The 17,477-nt window shown below is 37.6% G+C and overlaps 1 protein-coding gene across 1 annotated transcript; it reads left to right on the forward strand.

Moving 5' to 3' along the window:
* The first annotated feature begins 10,414 nt into the window (after positions 1-10,414).
* Positions 10,415-16,933, forward strand: LOC126583868 (uncharacterized). The gene is made up of 3 exons (XM_050248398.1): positions 10,415-13,489; positions 13,592-16,188; positions 16,886-16,933. Exons 1-3 carry the CDS (start codon positions 12,931-12,933, stop codon positions 16,928-16,930), a joined length of 3,201 nt encoding a protein of 1,066 aa, XP_050104355.1. The 5' UTR covers positions 10,415-12,930; the 3' UTR covers positions 16,931-16,933.
* Positions 16,934-17,477: the final 544 nt, after the last annotated feature.

The following is a 17,477-nucleotide window of genomic DNA, read 5'->3' on the forward strand; positions in this document are numbered from 1 at the left end:
AACTTAAGTCAATGGGCTTGACGTTCGAAGCCCATTGGGCCTTAAGGTCCAAAACTATCCCGAGGTCTTTAACGAACTTATTCGTTTGATTAATTAACATATTAATTAATCCTTGCCATAAATTAAATGATTAAACCATTTAATCATTCTTACTCATTTCCGTTTAATCTCCAATCTCTACCTTTTACGGTGTGCGATCCATTAGGTTCCTTTTAGCGAGGCAGTGGGCGATTAAAACAATTTTACATCGATTGTGAATTGAAACAATTTTCAATTCTCCCTTTAGTGGTTATACACGTATAGGGCTTCCACAAACCATGGTTGACGCCTAGCAGCATGTCATGGTTACCCAAGCTAATCAGAAGAGGTTAGAGAACCTATTCAGTTCGGGATTACAAATGCAATACGGTCCTTCTCTAATCTAATACTCTTGACCACATTGTTTGGTATGATAGTTTATTTATTCATGTCTACTATCCAATGTGATTCATTTGCTTATATGATTTCCTTGAATGTGATTTGGAACGCATTCCCCAATCTCATTCATACTCTGGCCAGAGATTCCAAATCATATCATAGAGTATTCTCCCTCAACTGTTTGAAGGTTAGAGATCCCTTGTTGCGCATTTACTTGTCTCCATAGCTAAGTGGCTTAACCCCAACGATGCCGTGACACCCCTAGGGGGTGAATTAGACATAATCAAAGATTAAGGACTTAACCACAAGACAACTGTGATGCCTCAGGTCAAAGGACTACTTTGCATTATCCCAACCATGAGTTCTCATGTGACATGGAATATAAGAACTCTTCGTTGATCACGTTCAGTGAACTCATTCTCTTATTGAGCACCTACGTACTTGTCTTGATGTCACACACACCAATGACTCGAGACTAGTCACTCTCCCTGAGAGAAGACACAGTACGTACTGATCTTAACGGACTGTCAATGCCCAATTGGTAATCCTATGATCAGGAACATTTAGGATGTGTCTACGAAAGAATGGTCTCATTAATCTAACTTCATTAGATTGCATTCTCCCAATCACATATTCCTTGGACTTTATCGTTTAAGCATATAACATTTATATGAGACGGCTCAAACAATAATCTTTGCCCTTTATATGTTAAACTAGATTAGTTTAACATTTGAAATGTCCGTAAAGTATCATCATATGATTGGTTTTAGGGCACATTTCCAACAATCTCCCACTTGCACTAGAGCCAATCAGCTAGGTCATCTTGATGATACCTCTTCTGTAGTCATTTCATAAATGGCTGAATAGTAGGCCTTAGACAGTGGATATCTATATGTGTTATCCACAGAAGCAACCTTGAGAATAACGACGTCACCATTATACATGATTCTCAATCATGTGGTTCAGTCTCTCATTTGTGTTCGGATCTTGATGAGACCTTGATTCCCAGGCTTGAGCTATCGCCCCATTAGTGTCATACACTTTCTGGTTGGAATCGAATAGAGAGTTCATAAATGAACTTTCCCATCCAAACAACATTGTTGTAAACTTCTATATGGCAATATATCTTGCATTCATAATGGAACACACTAAAGTCATTACTTTAATGTTTCCATCCAAATATCTCTTTAGTCATAATAAAGAGATATCTGTTTATTTCTTCATTCGTAATGAAGAAACATCCAATGATGGATTAGATTCATAATCTAATACATTTACGCTTCCATTACGTTACTCTAATTCTTCCTCGATCTTTGAGGAATTTATCCTTTAGTATTTCTTAAATACTTAAGGACTCACTTGACAGTTGACATGGTTCTGATCCTGGGCTTGTATTGATATCGTCTTGTACCGTTCTAGGTACAACTCATATCAATGTTTTTCATACAATATGAAATACATAAATCACCTTTCTGCTTACGCATAAAGGATTCTATTTACGCATTATTTCTTTGGGAGTCAACAACTTCTTAGTCTTACTAGAATTGTCCATTTGATTGAAGTTTATCATCATATGAGAAACTTCCCAGCATCTCTTGTCTATTATTAGGGATTGATACAATCCAATTATATCCTAAAATCTATCAATATAGATTTCATTCCCATGTATATAGACTATATCTCCCATATACATTCTATCGTTTATAGAATGCTTAAAGTCATAACTTTAACGAAGAAGAATTCATTTCATTTCCAAAATTAATATATCATATATATTTTAAATTTTAGGAACATGATTAACTCCCACTAATCTTTTGTAAACCTAGTAAACAAAAGATTCATTTACATCTTTATAAGCAATCAAACGATTTGATCTTTTTCTCATAAGATGCAAATAGCTCCCACTAGCTTGCTAAGATCCATGATGGATGGATCTCTACAACTTACATGTCTTGTGATTCATAGTTTTAGACATATATTATCAAGACTATCTTAATAATGTCCAAACATTGAATCACCATTTAGTTGTAGCTAGCAATCTTCGAATTAATTGAAACTAAGACTATCTCAAAGATGGTTTCTTCAAAGTCAACCATTTTCTTTGATTGTAGTCACCTTAAGCTACCAATTAGCTATGAAGGTTTCATTATTTCGAGTCAAATGGTACTTTACCATTTCCTTTAGTATATATCGTATATGCACTCAGTGTATAAGGATTTTCATTCTTACTTCTTTCGAATTAAGAGGTGCAACTCTATGACATAGTCATAAAGTTCAAAACCATTCAACTGAGACGGTTTATAAATTCTTATTGACTACCTTGGAGCTTGAGGTATAGGAACTAGGTTGTTATATTTGTTGATTACTTCCTTGTCTCTCAAAGAACCCATTCTTCGAGTTCTATCTCTCGTTCATTTGCTTTTAGGCAAATCACATTGTAGAATTACAATGAACTACCCAACAAAACAACATTTGTTAGTTGGTTTATAGAAGCGATATCCAAAAGTTAATTTAAGGATATCCTACAAGATTGTTATCAAACAAATATTGCTTATTAGCACACAACCTCAAATCTTAACATGCTTAAGATTTGTCTTTCTTTCCAACTACATCTTATGGAGTTATGAAAATTTTGGAAGATCTTCTAATTGACAATCATATTGTTTTAGAAGTATATATCCTATATATGGGTAATAGATAACATCTAACGAACTAAATCTTATTCGAGTTCGTTTTTCTCCTAATGGAGAAATTCATTATCTCATGATGCTCCTTTCCTTGATATCTTTCAAGGAAACTCATCTAAAGTGTTACTTTTCCTTGGATCAAATCTAAGGAGGTAAATACTTTAGACGTCTTACTCATCAACTAACATTACTTGAATTCTTTGAAACCTTTTGCAAAGTATTCGGACTTGTGTTTATTCAAAATAAACTATAGTCCAACCGAGAGTGATCTTCGGTGAATGTCATATAACATGAGTAGTATTATGTTGTGGACAAGTGCCACTAACATCTAAGTGAATTAACCTCAACAACTTTGTGATTCTTTCTTCTTTCAAAAAGAATAAAGATTCGAACATTTCGCCTCTATACAATTTTAACAAGAAGGTATTGGATCCGGATCTAACGATCCAAAGCATCCTTGTTTCACCAACTCGTAACTTATGTTTTAGAGGTATCACAATTTAGCTGGGATTAGTCACTACCTTGCAACCTTTTGGGTTTTAAGCATCATTATATTCTAAACAGTTAACACTACCATATCATCTCTACTATAGAGACAATCAATTAGATTACTATAATCCAATTTCTTTGGTAGTTCATATGAGGAAGTAAGTACTATCTGCTTTCGCAGAGATCTATATCTTATTCACGTTCCGTATGTGAAGCACCTTTTCTTCTCTCATATATCTTCTACTTCTTATTAGTCACACTTTTACAACCATTTGTAAAATATAGTTACTAATACGGAATCATACATTCAAGTAGAAGAACCAACTGTTTTGAACTTTTCAAGAACATTTTACAACACCTTCGAAAGGTGTGTTCTTAACACTTGCAAGACATTTCTTGCAAATACCCCTTCCAATGTCCATCCTTTCATAAAGAAAGTTTGTTCCCTTGGAGTTATTTATCTTCTTTATTTGACTTTCACCTTTGACTACATTAGTCATGGTCCCTAAACTCCCACTATCTCTCTTGAAACCTTTTTCAATTGTGTTATACACATCAAACAATTTGGAGAGTATGTGGTTATTGTTCACTACATAGTTTACCATAAACTTAGTGAACCATTAGGATAGGGAAACAAAGGTGAAGTCCTTGCCTAGTTTCCGTCTCGTTAAGTGGTTTAACACTTCAACACTCAATGATTCAAAATCATCATAAGTCCATGTTAATGGACTATTTTTGTCAACCAACCATTATGTTCTAAACATAATTACAAACTTTCAAGAGTTGTACAAGGCAACTCTCATTTCTTCATACAACAATTTGTAAGTGAAGAATCATGGCACATAAAGTGTCCATGCCCTTGTGCTTACTTCTCAAGTTCTTTGTTCAATTAACAAAGAAATAAGCACTAAGTGTTTGTATTGACTAAGGGTTGTTCAAAGCAACTCTTATTTCTTCATACAACAATTTGTAATTGAAGAATTATGACATTAAAAGTGTTGTCCTCTCTATGATAGACCTTTTCTAACATATTCTTCTAATGATACATTATCAATAGGAAGATTGTGAGGATGAGACTACTTAGGTACTTTTACAAGCCATTAAAGACAATCTATGGTTTTGTAGTACCAAGTCCGTAAACTAAACGTTCGGCTTTTATTTGTCAAGTGTTGGATAGCGTTTGCAAATATATTGGTAAACAAATACATAACAAATATAAATTGATTGAATTTAAGCCATTTGATTCGGGTCTTTAAATCAAATAGCATCACCCACTATTTTTGGCAAATTCCATATCCCTCATTGGAATTCGAGAGTTTTGGATGAAACTCTTAGTAGGTTATGGGAGGCTCACTATTACCAAGCCCACCTCAGAATTATATCATGTTGGCTAGCGTTAATGATAATGAGAGAGTACGCTTACTCATTTGCAACTAATGCAAGTACCCATCTTATTTGGCCTCTAGAGAATGATTGCCTCAGAATTATATCATGTTGGCTCCATTGCACTTAGTTAAGTCATTCCCACCATGCTTAGTTCATGTAGGGGTTCAAGCATAGCCTCAGAATTATATCATGTTGGCTAAACTCGTTGCCTACACTCACCTCATCATATGCGTATAGACTCCTCCTGAGTATAAGCATGCACTTTGTACTTCCCCATTATAGGGTGAAGGCGGTGTACAAGTCATAAACGATTGGAGCCTACCACGGTGGAAGGCCACGAAAGAGTGTTCAAAGCACTCTCACGCTTTCAACTTAATATTGGGTTGGTTGAGGGTTTTAGGTCTCATCATATATCAATATACATTTTAATCTCTATTAAAACAATTTTGGTCCTATTACAACTATTGGTCCATATGATTGTTTTAGTTGTACATAATACTCCCACTATGCTTTTAAAACGGTTTTTAAAGCAAGAGTATATGTTACTACTAACATTAGGTTTGCATTCATTTGATGGACTATATAGTTGCCTTAGGGCCTTAGGATGACTATGAACCTTTGTTTAGACTCAACACGAGCCTTGTGTTGAATCTCGGTCTAGGGATGGAGATTGATTTTAGTTACGCGTTTAATCACATTAAGGCGTGTTGTCTTAGGGGCGTTGGACCCAATTACTTCATTTTCATGCATATCATATAAAGCAAGAAAGAAATACTTCAAAGTAAAGGATGAGCTTATGCTCATTACAACATTTGCATAAAACAAATTACCTTAAAGTAAAGAAGGACTTATGCCCTTTTACAACATTTGATCAAATCAAATTACAACCAAAATCTAATCTACACATTCCCATGGTTCAAACAAATTTGAAACGCCTTTCACATAGCTCAATTATATTAGGCTTAGGTTCATAATCATCCTTTAATTAATTAACGCTTTAACTAATTAATTGAATGCAACATTTTCATTTGGTTTTTGTATCCATAAAATTGATTTAAGTGGAGCTAAACAAAATGAAAATCCAATTCTCATTTAAAGAAACAAAACAATTTTGTTCTCATCCTATTTGGGCCATCATGCAATAACCACAACTTTTTGGGCCATATTGCGAAAACATAAACTTTTGGGGTCACTTTGTAAAAACACAAAAGTCACTACTTCATGTAAATACAACTAGAACCCAAAATTTAAATAAATTCAAAACTTCATTAAAGGAGCAAAACAATTTGTCCTTTAGCGTTTTTAGGCCTTAACGTCAAAACGTAAACTTTCGGGTCAAAGTACAAATACACAAAAGTATCAAAACTTTATGTAATTGCATAAAAGCCCCAAAAATACCCTATTTTATTAGGGTGGCTGGTTTTTAGGGATAAAAAGGAATGGTGGGTGTTTTGATTTATTAGTTTTGTCAAAAACAATCAAGTAGTGCTTTCACCTTTCATAAAAATAATATATGTTTTGATGATTGATATTTCTTTCATCATTTATACAAATATTTAACACTTTAAATACTTTCATAAAAATAATATATGTTTTGATGATTGATGTTTCCATCATCATTTATACAAATATTTAACACTTTAAATACATGATAAATCATTTGAAAAACATATATCATAAACTTTATGAAATAAATCAAAACTTTGAATCAAAACACAAACCTTTGTGTTCTTGGCAAGAACATCAAGAACATATGAAGAACATCCATGAAAACCCATAAGAGCTCCATGAATGTTTTCATGCAATAAAACTCAAATTTTTATCATTCAAAATGAGGCTAACATCCTAGGGTACTTAGGGGTTCCAAAAGTCACCTTAAAACCATTTTAACAAGACAAACATGAACCCAAAAAATCACCCTTTGGATTTGGCCGAAAATTCCCAAAATCATGGCACCAAATTTTAGCTCCAATATTCATCCTCATATGAACTACATCTACAACATTTGAGATGGCAAATTTTCAAACAAAATTTACATTCAAAGAAGCAAGAATAAAGCTTGTAACAATTACAACTTTTAAATCATAAACTTATGAACTACAAAACCCAAAAGGATTCACCAACTACTAGACCTAGGCTCTGATACCACTTGAAGGATTTATTTTGAAAAACATGTTCATTTGAGCAACATCATATAGCATGCAATTAACAATTAAAGGCGGAATCATGCTTGCATGCACTCAAAAACAAAACATTACCATGAAATTCAAAGCCTAGTAGATTGGTGAACCATTAATCAACTCAAAACAAAGTGAGTTGAAATTATTACCTTTGTAGATTCCTCTTTGCATAAGCAAAGGCTAATCACCCAAAGAGATAGGGCCTTCATTCCTTGCTTCTTAGATCCATGGATTTGGATGGAAAAATAGGTTTCTCCAAGTTCCCAAAATAGGGAACCTCTAAGTCTCTTCACCAAGGTTTGATTGTAGAAGAAATAAGTGACCTTGGAGTAGTAGGATTGCTAGATGTACCCTCCAAGGTGTTGGCCTCTTTAGAGAGAAAATGGAGAGACAATTCTCACCAATTTTCACCCAAAATAAACCCTTAATCACATTTTAGAATATTTTGTTATAAAGTCATTTATATAGTCACTTCTTTAAGTGACCTAAATAACCAAACAACCCTAATTCATCTTCATGGCCGGCCTACCTTGGGAATTTTGGGCTTTTGGGCCTTTGTGAATCTTTATTCATTAAGTTGTCATACAACTTAAGTCAATGGGCTTGACGTTCGAAGCCCATTGGGCCTTAAGGTCCAAAACTATCCCGAGGTCTTTAACGAACTTATTCGTTTGATTAATTAACATATTAATTAATCCTTGCCATAAATTAAATGATTAAACCATTTAATCATTCTTACTCATTTCCGTTTAATCTCCAATCTCTACCTTTTACGGTGTGCGATCCATTAGGTTCCTTTTAGCGAGGCAGTGGGAGATTAAAACAATTTTACATCGATTGTGAATTGAAACAATTTTCAATTCTCCCTTTAGTGGTTATACACGTATAGGGCTTCCACAAACCATGGTTGACGCCTAGCAGCATGTCATGGTTACCCAAGCTAATCAGAAGAGGTTAGAGAACCTATTCAGTTCAGGATTACAAATGCAATACGGTCCTTCTCTAATCTAATACTCTTGACCACATTGTTTGGTATGATAGTTTATTTATTCATGTCTACTATCCAATGTGATTCATTTGCTTATATGATTTCCTTGAATGTGATTTGGAACGCATTCCCCAATCTCATTCATACTCTGGCCAGAGATTCCAAATCATATCATAGAGTATTCTCCCTCAACTGTTTGAAGGTTAGAGATCCCTTGTTGCGCATTTACTTGTCTCCATAGCTAAGTGGCTTAACCCCAACGATGCCGTGACACCCCTAGGGGGTGAATTAGACATAATCAAAGATTAAGGACTTAACCACAAGACAACTGTGATGCCTCAGGTCAAAGGACTACTTTGCATTATCCCAACCATGAGTTCTCATGTGACATGGAATATAAGAACTCTTCGTTGATCACGTTCAGTGAACTCATTCTCTTATTGAGCACCTACGTACTTGTCTTGATGTCACACACACCAATGACTCGAGACTAGTCACTCTCCCTGAGAGAAGACACAGTACGTACTGATCTTAACGGACTGTCAATGCCCAATTGGTAATCCTATGATCAGGAACATTTAGGATGTGTCTACGAAAGAATGGTCTCATTAATCTAACTTCATTAGATTGCATTCTCCCAATCACATATTCCTTGGACTTTATCGTTTAAGCATATAACATTTATATGAGACGGCTCAAACAATAATCTTTGCCCTTTATATGTTAAACTAGATTAGTTTAACATTTGAAATGTCCGTAAAGTATCATCATATGATTGGTTTTAGGGCACATTTCCAACAACTTCCTAAGTAGTGAGCAGAAAACAAAGTGGCCGAACCCTTCTCCACATTTTCCTTGCTTGTTTCTCTTCTACATGGCTCCTCCACTTATATACAATTATACAAGTGATTAGCTCTTTATATCAAATATAAATATTTAGAAGATCTAATATTTAGAATTGAAGATAAGAACATAAACCATACCTTGTGGCTTGTCCTTAAGAGTTGCAAGGTATAACCTGCAATTCCTCTTCCAATGCCCCTCCTTTCCACAATGGTGGCAAGTCCCTTTGGGCTCCATTGCCTTCTTTTTCTTCACTCCTCCTTTCGGCTTAGGAGTGGGTGACTTCTTCTCCTTCCCTTTGCCTTTGCCTTGCGGCTTGGCCTTGGAAGAGGATGGCTTGTTGTAGACTACTGCAGAAGTCCCTACAACGTTCTCTTTCTTCATAGTCTTCTCGGCAGTTACTAACATATTTAGTAACTCAGAGATAGTACTATCCATCTTATTCATATTGTAGTTCATTACGAACTGCACGAATGAATCAGAAAAAGAAGCCAATACGAAGTCCTGGGCCAATTCCCCGTCAAGTGGAGTACCAAGGTTCTCCAATTGTTCAATGAATCCTATCATCTTCAGTACATGTTGATGCACTGGAGCCCCTTTGACCATCTTGGTCTTCACAAGTTCACAAACAGTGCTAAAGCAACGGTTGCGCGTCCCTTCACCATATAACTCCGTAAGATGGAGTATTATGGAAGATGCACTGTCCATGCCCTCGTGCTGTCTCTGTAGCTCCTCATTCATGGAAGCCAACAGATAGCACTTGGCTTGTGTGCCATCCTCAACGTGCTTGTCAAACTTAGCACGTTCATCCTCAGTAGCATCAGGGCCGAGAGGTATGTGAGGTGGAGCCTTGTCTAGTACGTAAACAATCTTCTCCAATGTTAGGAGAATCTTGACATTACGATACCACGATGGGAAATTGTGCCCCTCTAGGCAATGTTTGTCAAGTATTTTCGCGAGTGTGCTTCCAACCATATCTAAATACATAAACAATAAAATAATTAGTTTGATTGTCGATTAAGTCAAACGATTCGGGTCTTTAAACCGAATGACACCACCCACCATTTTTGGCAAATTCCATATCCCTCAAGATGGAATCCGGGAGTTTTCAAAGAAAGCTCCTAGCGGGTTATGGGAGGCTCACTATTACCAAGCCCACCTCACGATGATACGATGTTGGCTAGCAAAAATAATAATGAGAGGGTACAATTACCCATTCACAACAACCTCTTGTGATTACCCATCTTTTTGGCCTCTAGAGAGCAATGCCTCACGATGGAATCCGGGAGTTTTCAAAGAAAGCTCCTAGCGGGTTATGGGAGGCTCACTATTACCAAGCCCACCTCACGATGATACGATGTTGGCTAGCAAAAATAATAATGAGAGGGTACAATTACCCATTCACAACAACCTCTTGTGATTACTGATAGGAGCATATTTATGCGACTTAATTGGCTTGTTCTTGTGCGTTTACGTTGTGTTTCTTTAGTTATTTTAGTGTTTAAAGCCATTTTCTTTTGTTTGTAGGTCTTAATAACAACCTTGGCAAGAAAAGTGCATTTTGGTGCATGTTGGATCAATATTGGGCTCAAATGGATTGCATGCATGAGGATGGACGTTTTGGGCATATGTGTGTGCAAGTGTGTGTGTGTAATTGCAAGGATAAATAATGACAACTCATACACATGCAAAGAAGCCCACATGCAAAGTGAAAGACTCTAAGTACAAAGTATGCAAGAAGATGCATTTTGGAGGCCTTTGGAGCATGTTTCGGGCTTGGAATGGATAGCAAATGCATGGGCCAAGTGGATGGACGAATTTGAGAACTAAAGAGGCCAAGAATATGAAGAATTATGGTCCAAAAGATGAAGAAAACAGCCCAAAAATCTGTCACCCCAACTTGCATTCCTTGCCATGCAAACCACATAGAATTCCCTTTGGATTCCATGCCATGCTTGATCACTCTTGTCCCCTACATAATTTCTGATTTCATGCTTTAATTCATTTAATTATTTCACTCAATTGCTTGATACCTCTTGTTCCCTTCACCCATTAGATTTTAGACAACCTTTACATCCATTACATGCACCAATTGATGCTCCATCATTCACATTTGGAATCCAATGCCATGTGCAACACATGTTGTTGCACCTTTGACCCATTTGTTGACACATTTCACCTCCCTTTCCATCTCTATGCAATGTACACAATCATTCATGCTCCCTAGCTACAACACCACTCCATTTTACCCTTCACACTTTGCATCATTACTTCATTTTCACCCTTGGACCATTGCACACCACACACACAAATTGCCATCCTTAACCTAACCTTATTTTCTAAGGTTTTTGGGGCCTATAAATACATGTTTACACCCCTTGGCCAAAGAACAATCCCCCATATTCATCATTTTATCACAGAAATTCGTCCTTACACACCCTAGGAAGCAAAACACCCCAAAAACACCATTCTAGTGCCTAGAAAACATAACAACCACTCCACCTTCTTCCACCCTCTTTGCCTAGTTTTCCACCACCTTCCAACCATCAAACACTCTTCCACACTCACCCTAAACCCCTCCATATCATTCCCCATCCATTCTACACCATAAATCCACCCAAAAATCTGTCCACAAGCTTCATGCCGCAACAAGGAGGAAGGGAGATCCATTGATGCACTTGCTTTCCAAGTTGGAGCATTTTAGGTGTTTTCTTTCCTTTGATTTTAATGTCTAATTTTATGTATCTTTGTATTGCAAGAATGAGGAACTAAACCCCCTTAGTTGGGGGGTGATTTGAAACCATGTACATGCTTGCAATATGATTTGATTACATTCAGTTGTTATTTCATAAGTTGCGGATTCAATTCGTTCATCTACTTGATTGATAACTTATTTGTGTATGTTGATTGAGAGTGCACGCTTAGTTTTCATGCATGAATATGATGCTAGATTATGAGGGAGTTTCACCTAATAGTTACAATCTTATAATCACAAGTAGTGAAGGTCGCTTGAAAACGATCGCGTTGAATGAATTCTTGGCACTAGTTTCATGCTCATCATAGTAACGAATGCCTCGTCAACACTTATAGTTCTCATTGTGCTTCATGATTCTTGATTGTATCTTTATTGTGCTCATCACGTAAGGAACCTTTGAGGAATGCTTTGAATTGTTGTATGCGCTTTTCCATCCAATTCATTAACTTAAGGAGAACTTGAAGGTTAATTTAAGCGTATCTAATTAACTTGGGGTGTTGAGTTTCATAATTTATTGAAAGAACAACTGAAAATCATTTTGTTTGCAAGTGTGTCATGTGTGGAGAAGAACCTCCTAACTAGCCTTTTATCCATCCTTTTCATCCAAAAACGTTTTACAATCTGTTTTGTTTTAAAGTTTCTGTTTTGTTTTCAATTTTCGTCCAAAACAAATCCCCCTTTATTTTGAAGTCTTAGATTAGTTAGAAAGTGTTTTGATTTGTGTTTCTAAGTGTTTTTATTCAAGTTTTTATCCAACTTCGTCCAAGTTCTTGTTAGGTTCTCAAAACTGCCCAGAAAGTGGTTTTTAGGTAGTTTTGAGTCATTAGGTTGCTGTTTTGAGTTTTATGTTTGTTTAAGTATTTTAAAGTATAGTTTTGCATTCTTTGAGTCTAGTTTAGTGTTTTAAATTTTATTTTTATGTTTTTAAGTCAGTTTTCAAGTGTTTAGCAATCCCTCCTAATCCCCGGCCTAGAACGATCCCTACTTACATACTTTACTACATTTGATAAAAAGAGGGTTTAATTTGTGTGCTTATATATTTCGCATCAAATTTTGGCGCCGTTGCCGGGGATTAGCAACTTTGCTAATCTCTTGGATTGTTTTCTTTCGAATTATTGTATTTTGTTTAAGTTTCTGTTTAAGTTGCTGATTTGTTTTGTTTTCTTTGTTTTTAGGTACTAGTTTATGACCCGTAGCTCACAACCTGTTCGTGAGCATATCTCCGACTTTGACGGTGATTTTGAGAGGACTTTGAGAAGGAAAAAGAAATTGCAAGAGTCTAATCCTCTTAGTCCCGAGCCTGAATTAGAAGAGCAAGGTATAGCCATGGACAACCGTACACTCAAGGAGCTTGCCGCCTCGGGTTTGGATAATGCCGCACCATTGTGTATCCAATATCCCATGGCTGCTCAAGGTAAAACCGAAGAGTTCGAGTTAAAGTCAAGTTTGCTCCACCACATTCCAAAGTTCCATGGGCTTTCCATGGAGGATCCGAACAAACATTTGAAGGAATTTGAAGTGGTGTGCTCAAGTATGACTCCGATTACCGTTGACGGAAGTATTTTAAAGATGAAGGCTTTTCCATTCTCTTTAATGGACAAAGCCAAGGATTGGTTATACGAGTTGGCTCCCGGTACAGTTACATCTTGGGAGAGTATGAAGAGGGCGTTTCTGGAGAAGTTTTTCCCAACTTCTCGTATCATTCTTCTTCGTAAAAAAATAAGTGGAATTCAGCAAAGCCAAGGTGAATCTTTTCCATCTTATTATGAACGATTTAAATCACTTGTTGCTTCTTGTCCACAGCATCAGATGAAGGAGGAGTTACTTCTTCAATACTTTTACGAAGGTCTTTTACCACTTGAACGGCAAATGTTGGATGCTTCCGCGGGAGGAGCTCTAGTGGATAAGACACCTAGGGATGCCAAAACTCTCATTGCGAATCGAGCACTCAATGCACAACAATATGAAGGTGTTGGGCAAAGAGACACCCCACGGCCACATCATGTCAATGAGGTAAGTTCTATTTCTGAGTTACAATCCCAAATGGCTAACCTTACGTCTATGTTATCGCAGTTGGTTGAAGGCCCCAAAACGCAAGGAACTACAATCTGTGGTGTATGCTCCATTCAAGGACACCAATCTGATCAATGCCCTCAATTAATTGAGAATGGAGGATGGGAATCGGCCAATGCTGTGGGTTATGGGAATCAAAACCAACCAAGGAATGATCCTTTCTCCAATACATACAACCCAGGATGGCGTGACCACCCCAATTTCAGATGGAGAGATGCACCACAATATGGCCAACAAAGTGGATTCCGACAACCCCCGGGTTTCTTTCCAAGGCCAATGGAACCACAACCACCTCCTCAGGCACAATCTTCCCAAACCAACCCAGGTACGTCTATGAATGATGATAAAACATATCAGTTACTAACCACCATGGCGCAGGGAATGCAGAACCAAGCAAAGGAGGTTAATGAGCTGAAGAAGCAAATGGGACAAATGGCCGAATTTTTGGGGCAATTCCGTGAAAATGGTAAGTTACCAAGCACTACGGTGGTCAATCCAAAGGGTGGCTTCGAATCTGCAAAGGCTATCACATTACGAAGTGGAAAAGAGGTGAGAAACAAGGAAGATGAGAAGATACAACTCAAGGAAGATGAGAACACCTACCCCACGGCAAGGGTATCATCACCCATGCCGCAGCCATCTAAGACATCCCATCCGTCCACCTCAGGTAAGAATGTTCCAAATGTTGTGATTTCGAACACTAATCTGCCCAATGTTCCTTTCCCTCGTAGATTTGCACAATCGAAGAAAGAAGAAAGCGAAAAGGACATTTTGGATACCTTTCGAAAAGTCCAAGTGAACATTCCTTTACTTGATGCTATTAAGCAAGTGCCCAGGTACGCAAAGTTTTTAAAAGAATTATGCACAACTAGGAAAAGAATTTCAAACAAAGAAGTTGTGAAGGTAAGTGAAAATGTATCTGCGGTTTTGCAACGGAAGTTACCTCCAAAGTGTAAGGATCCAGGGAGCTTTACTATCCCATGCGTAATTGGAAACACTAGATTTGAAAAATGCATGTTAGATTTAGGTGCTTCTATTAATGTTATGCCATATTCCATTTATGCATCAATGAACCTTGGTGAGTTAAAACAAGATGGCGTGATAATTCAATTGGCCGATCGTTCTAACGCTTATCCCAAGGGAGTCCTTGAGGATGTTTTAGTGCAGGTCAATCATCTTATCTTTCCTGCAGATTTTTATGTCTTAGAAATGGAGGATTCAAGCCATGCTCCATCATTGCCAATCTTGCTAGGCCGACCATTCATGAAAACAGCGAGAACAAAAATAGATGTGTTTATGGGAACATTAACCATGGAGTTTGATGGAGACATTATTCGTTTTAATCTTTCTGAAACCATTAAATATCCAATGGAGGACCATTCTTGTTTCGCTATTGACATTGTTGATTCTTTGGCACAGGTACATTTGGATCGAATGAACGACGATGCACTTGAAATAGCCTTAGTACACGGCATAGGAGCAAGAAACAAGTGTGGGGGAATCCAAGCAACCCACGGCATGGAATCTGACCATATTGCCGTGCCCCCTTGTGGTGAAGTGTTTGAAATGGTCGCGGCCCTCGAGTCATTGACATCACATTCTGGTAAGTCTTCACTCTCAATTTTAGATTCGGTTTTGGCTAACAAGTTACTTCCATCCATTGTGCAGCCACCTACACTTGAGTTGAAGCCATTACCTAGTCACTTGAAGTATGTTTTCTTGGGAGAAGATCAAACACTACCCGTCATCATATCTAGCTCACTCACGGCCCAAGAAGAAGACAAGTTGATAAGGGTGTTAAAGGAGCACAAATCTGCCATTGGATGGACCTTGGCGGATATCAAAGGCATTAGTCCCACCACGTGCATGCATCGCATCCTTTTGGAGGAGGGAGCTAAGCCATCTCGGGAGGCTCAACGTCGCCTTAATCCACCCATGTTGGAAGTAGTAAAGAAGGAGGTTATAAAATTGCTTGACTGTGGTGTTATATACCCTATTTCTGATAGTCGTTGGGTGTCTCCCGTGCAGGTTGTTCCAAAGAAGTCCGGGATCACGGTGGTGAAGAATGAAGAACAAGAGCTTGTACCCACTCGTGTGGTGACCGGTTGGCGTGTTTGTATTGATTACAGGAAGTTAAATGCCATGACAAGGAAAGATCACTTTCCGTTGCCATTCCTGGATCAAATGTTAGAAAGGTTAGCCGGTTATAAATTTTATTGCTTTCTTGATGGATATTCCGGATATAACCAAATTGTGATAGCTCCGGAGGACCAAGAAAAGACAACGTTCACGTGCCCCTTTGGCACCTTTGCATACAGGCGCATGCCATTTGGTTTGTGCAATGCCCCTGCGACATTTCAACGATGCATGGTGAGTATCTTTTCTGATTATGTGGAGAAAATTATTGAGATATTCATGGATGATTTCAGCGTGTTTGGTAATTCATTCGATCATTGCTTGAGTAATCTGACCTTAATTTTGAAACGTTGTGTTGAAACGAATCTTGTGCTTAATTGGGAAAAATGTCACTTCATGGTTAAGCAAGGTATTGTTCTAGGACATATTATTTCTGAAGAAGGCATTGAAGTGGATAAATCTAAGGTAGACCTTGTTCGTCACTTACCCTCTCCAACTTCGGTTAGAGAGGTTCGTTCGTTTCTTGGTCACGCAGGTTTTTATAGGCGTTTCATAAAGGATTTCTCCAAGATTTCACAACCACTATGCCGATTGCTTCAAAAAGAGGTGGCTTTCGAGTTTGATGGTGCATGCTCCACGGCATTCAAGCAATTAAAAGAAGCTCTTACTTCGGCTCCCATTATCACACCTCCAGATTGGAGCCTTCCATTCGAGTTGATGTGCGATGCTTCGGATTATGCGATTGGTGCTGTTTTGGGGCAACGAAAGAACAAACAACCTCATGTTATTTATTATGCCTCTAGGACACTAAATGATGCTCAATTAAATTACTCCACCACTGAAAAAGAATTACTTGCTGTGGTATTTGCATTAGATAAGTTCCGATCATACTTACTTGGTACTAAAGTTATTATTTTTACTGATCATGCAGCTCTCAAGTATTTACTCACAAAAAAGGAGGCAAAGCCTAGACTAATTCGATGGATGTTGCTTCTACAAGAGTTTGACATTGAGATTCGGGATAAGAAGGGCGTGGAGAATGTGGTGGCTGACCACCTAAGTCGAATGGTGCATGAGGAAGCATCGCCAATTTCTGAAACCTTCCCCGATGAGCAACTAATGTCTATCCAGGTAAGTGAGCCTTGGTACGCGGATTTGGTGAATTATTTGGTGACTAAACAAGTTCCTAGCACCCTAAACAAATTCCAACGTGATAAACTTAAAAAGGATGCTAGATTTTATGTTTGGGATGACCCATACTTGTGGAAATATTGTTCAGATCAGGTTATAAGAAGATGTGTGCATGAATCAGATTTTCACTCAATTTTAAGTTTTTGTCACACATATGCATGTGGGGGTCACTTTGGCACCCAAAGGACAGCTTTTAAGGTTCTTGAATGTGGTTTTTATTGGCCTACTTTGTTTAAAGATGCTAGAACCTTTTGTTTAACATGTGATCGCTGCCAAAGGACAGGTAATATTAGCCAAAAAGATCAAATGCCGCAGGTACCCATCTTTGTTGT

The sequence above is a fragment of the Malus sylvestris genome, chromosome 9 (assembly GCF_916048215.2).
Source record: "Malus sylvestris chromosome 9, drMalSylv7.2, whole genome shotgun sequence".
NCBI classification, from domain to species: Eukaryota; Viridiplantae; Streptophyta; class Magnoliopsida; order Rosales; family Rosaceae; genus Malus; species Malus sylvestris.

Coding starts and splice junctions, on each gene's coding strand:
- LOC126583868 (XM_050248398.1), top strand. CDS start 12,931: ATGACCCGTAGCTCACAACCTGTTCGTGAGCATATCTCCGACTTTGAC. Junction 13,490..13,591: donor TGGAATTCAGCAAAGCCAAG/GTGAATCTTTTC, acceptor ACTTTTACGAAG/GTCTTTTACCACTTGAACGG. Junction 16,189..16,885: donor CGACATTTCAACGATGCATG/GTGAGTATCTTT, acceptor CTGATCATGCAG/CTCTCAAGTATTTACTCACA.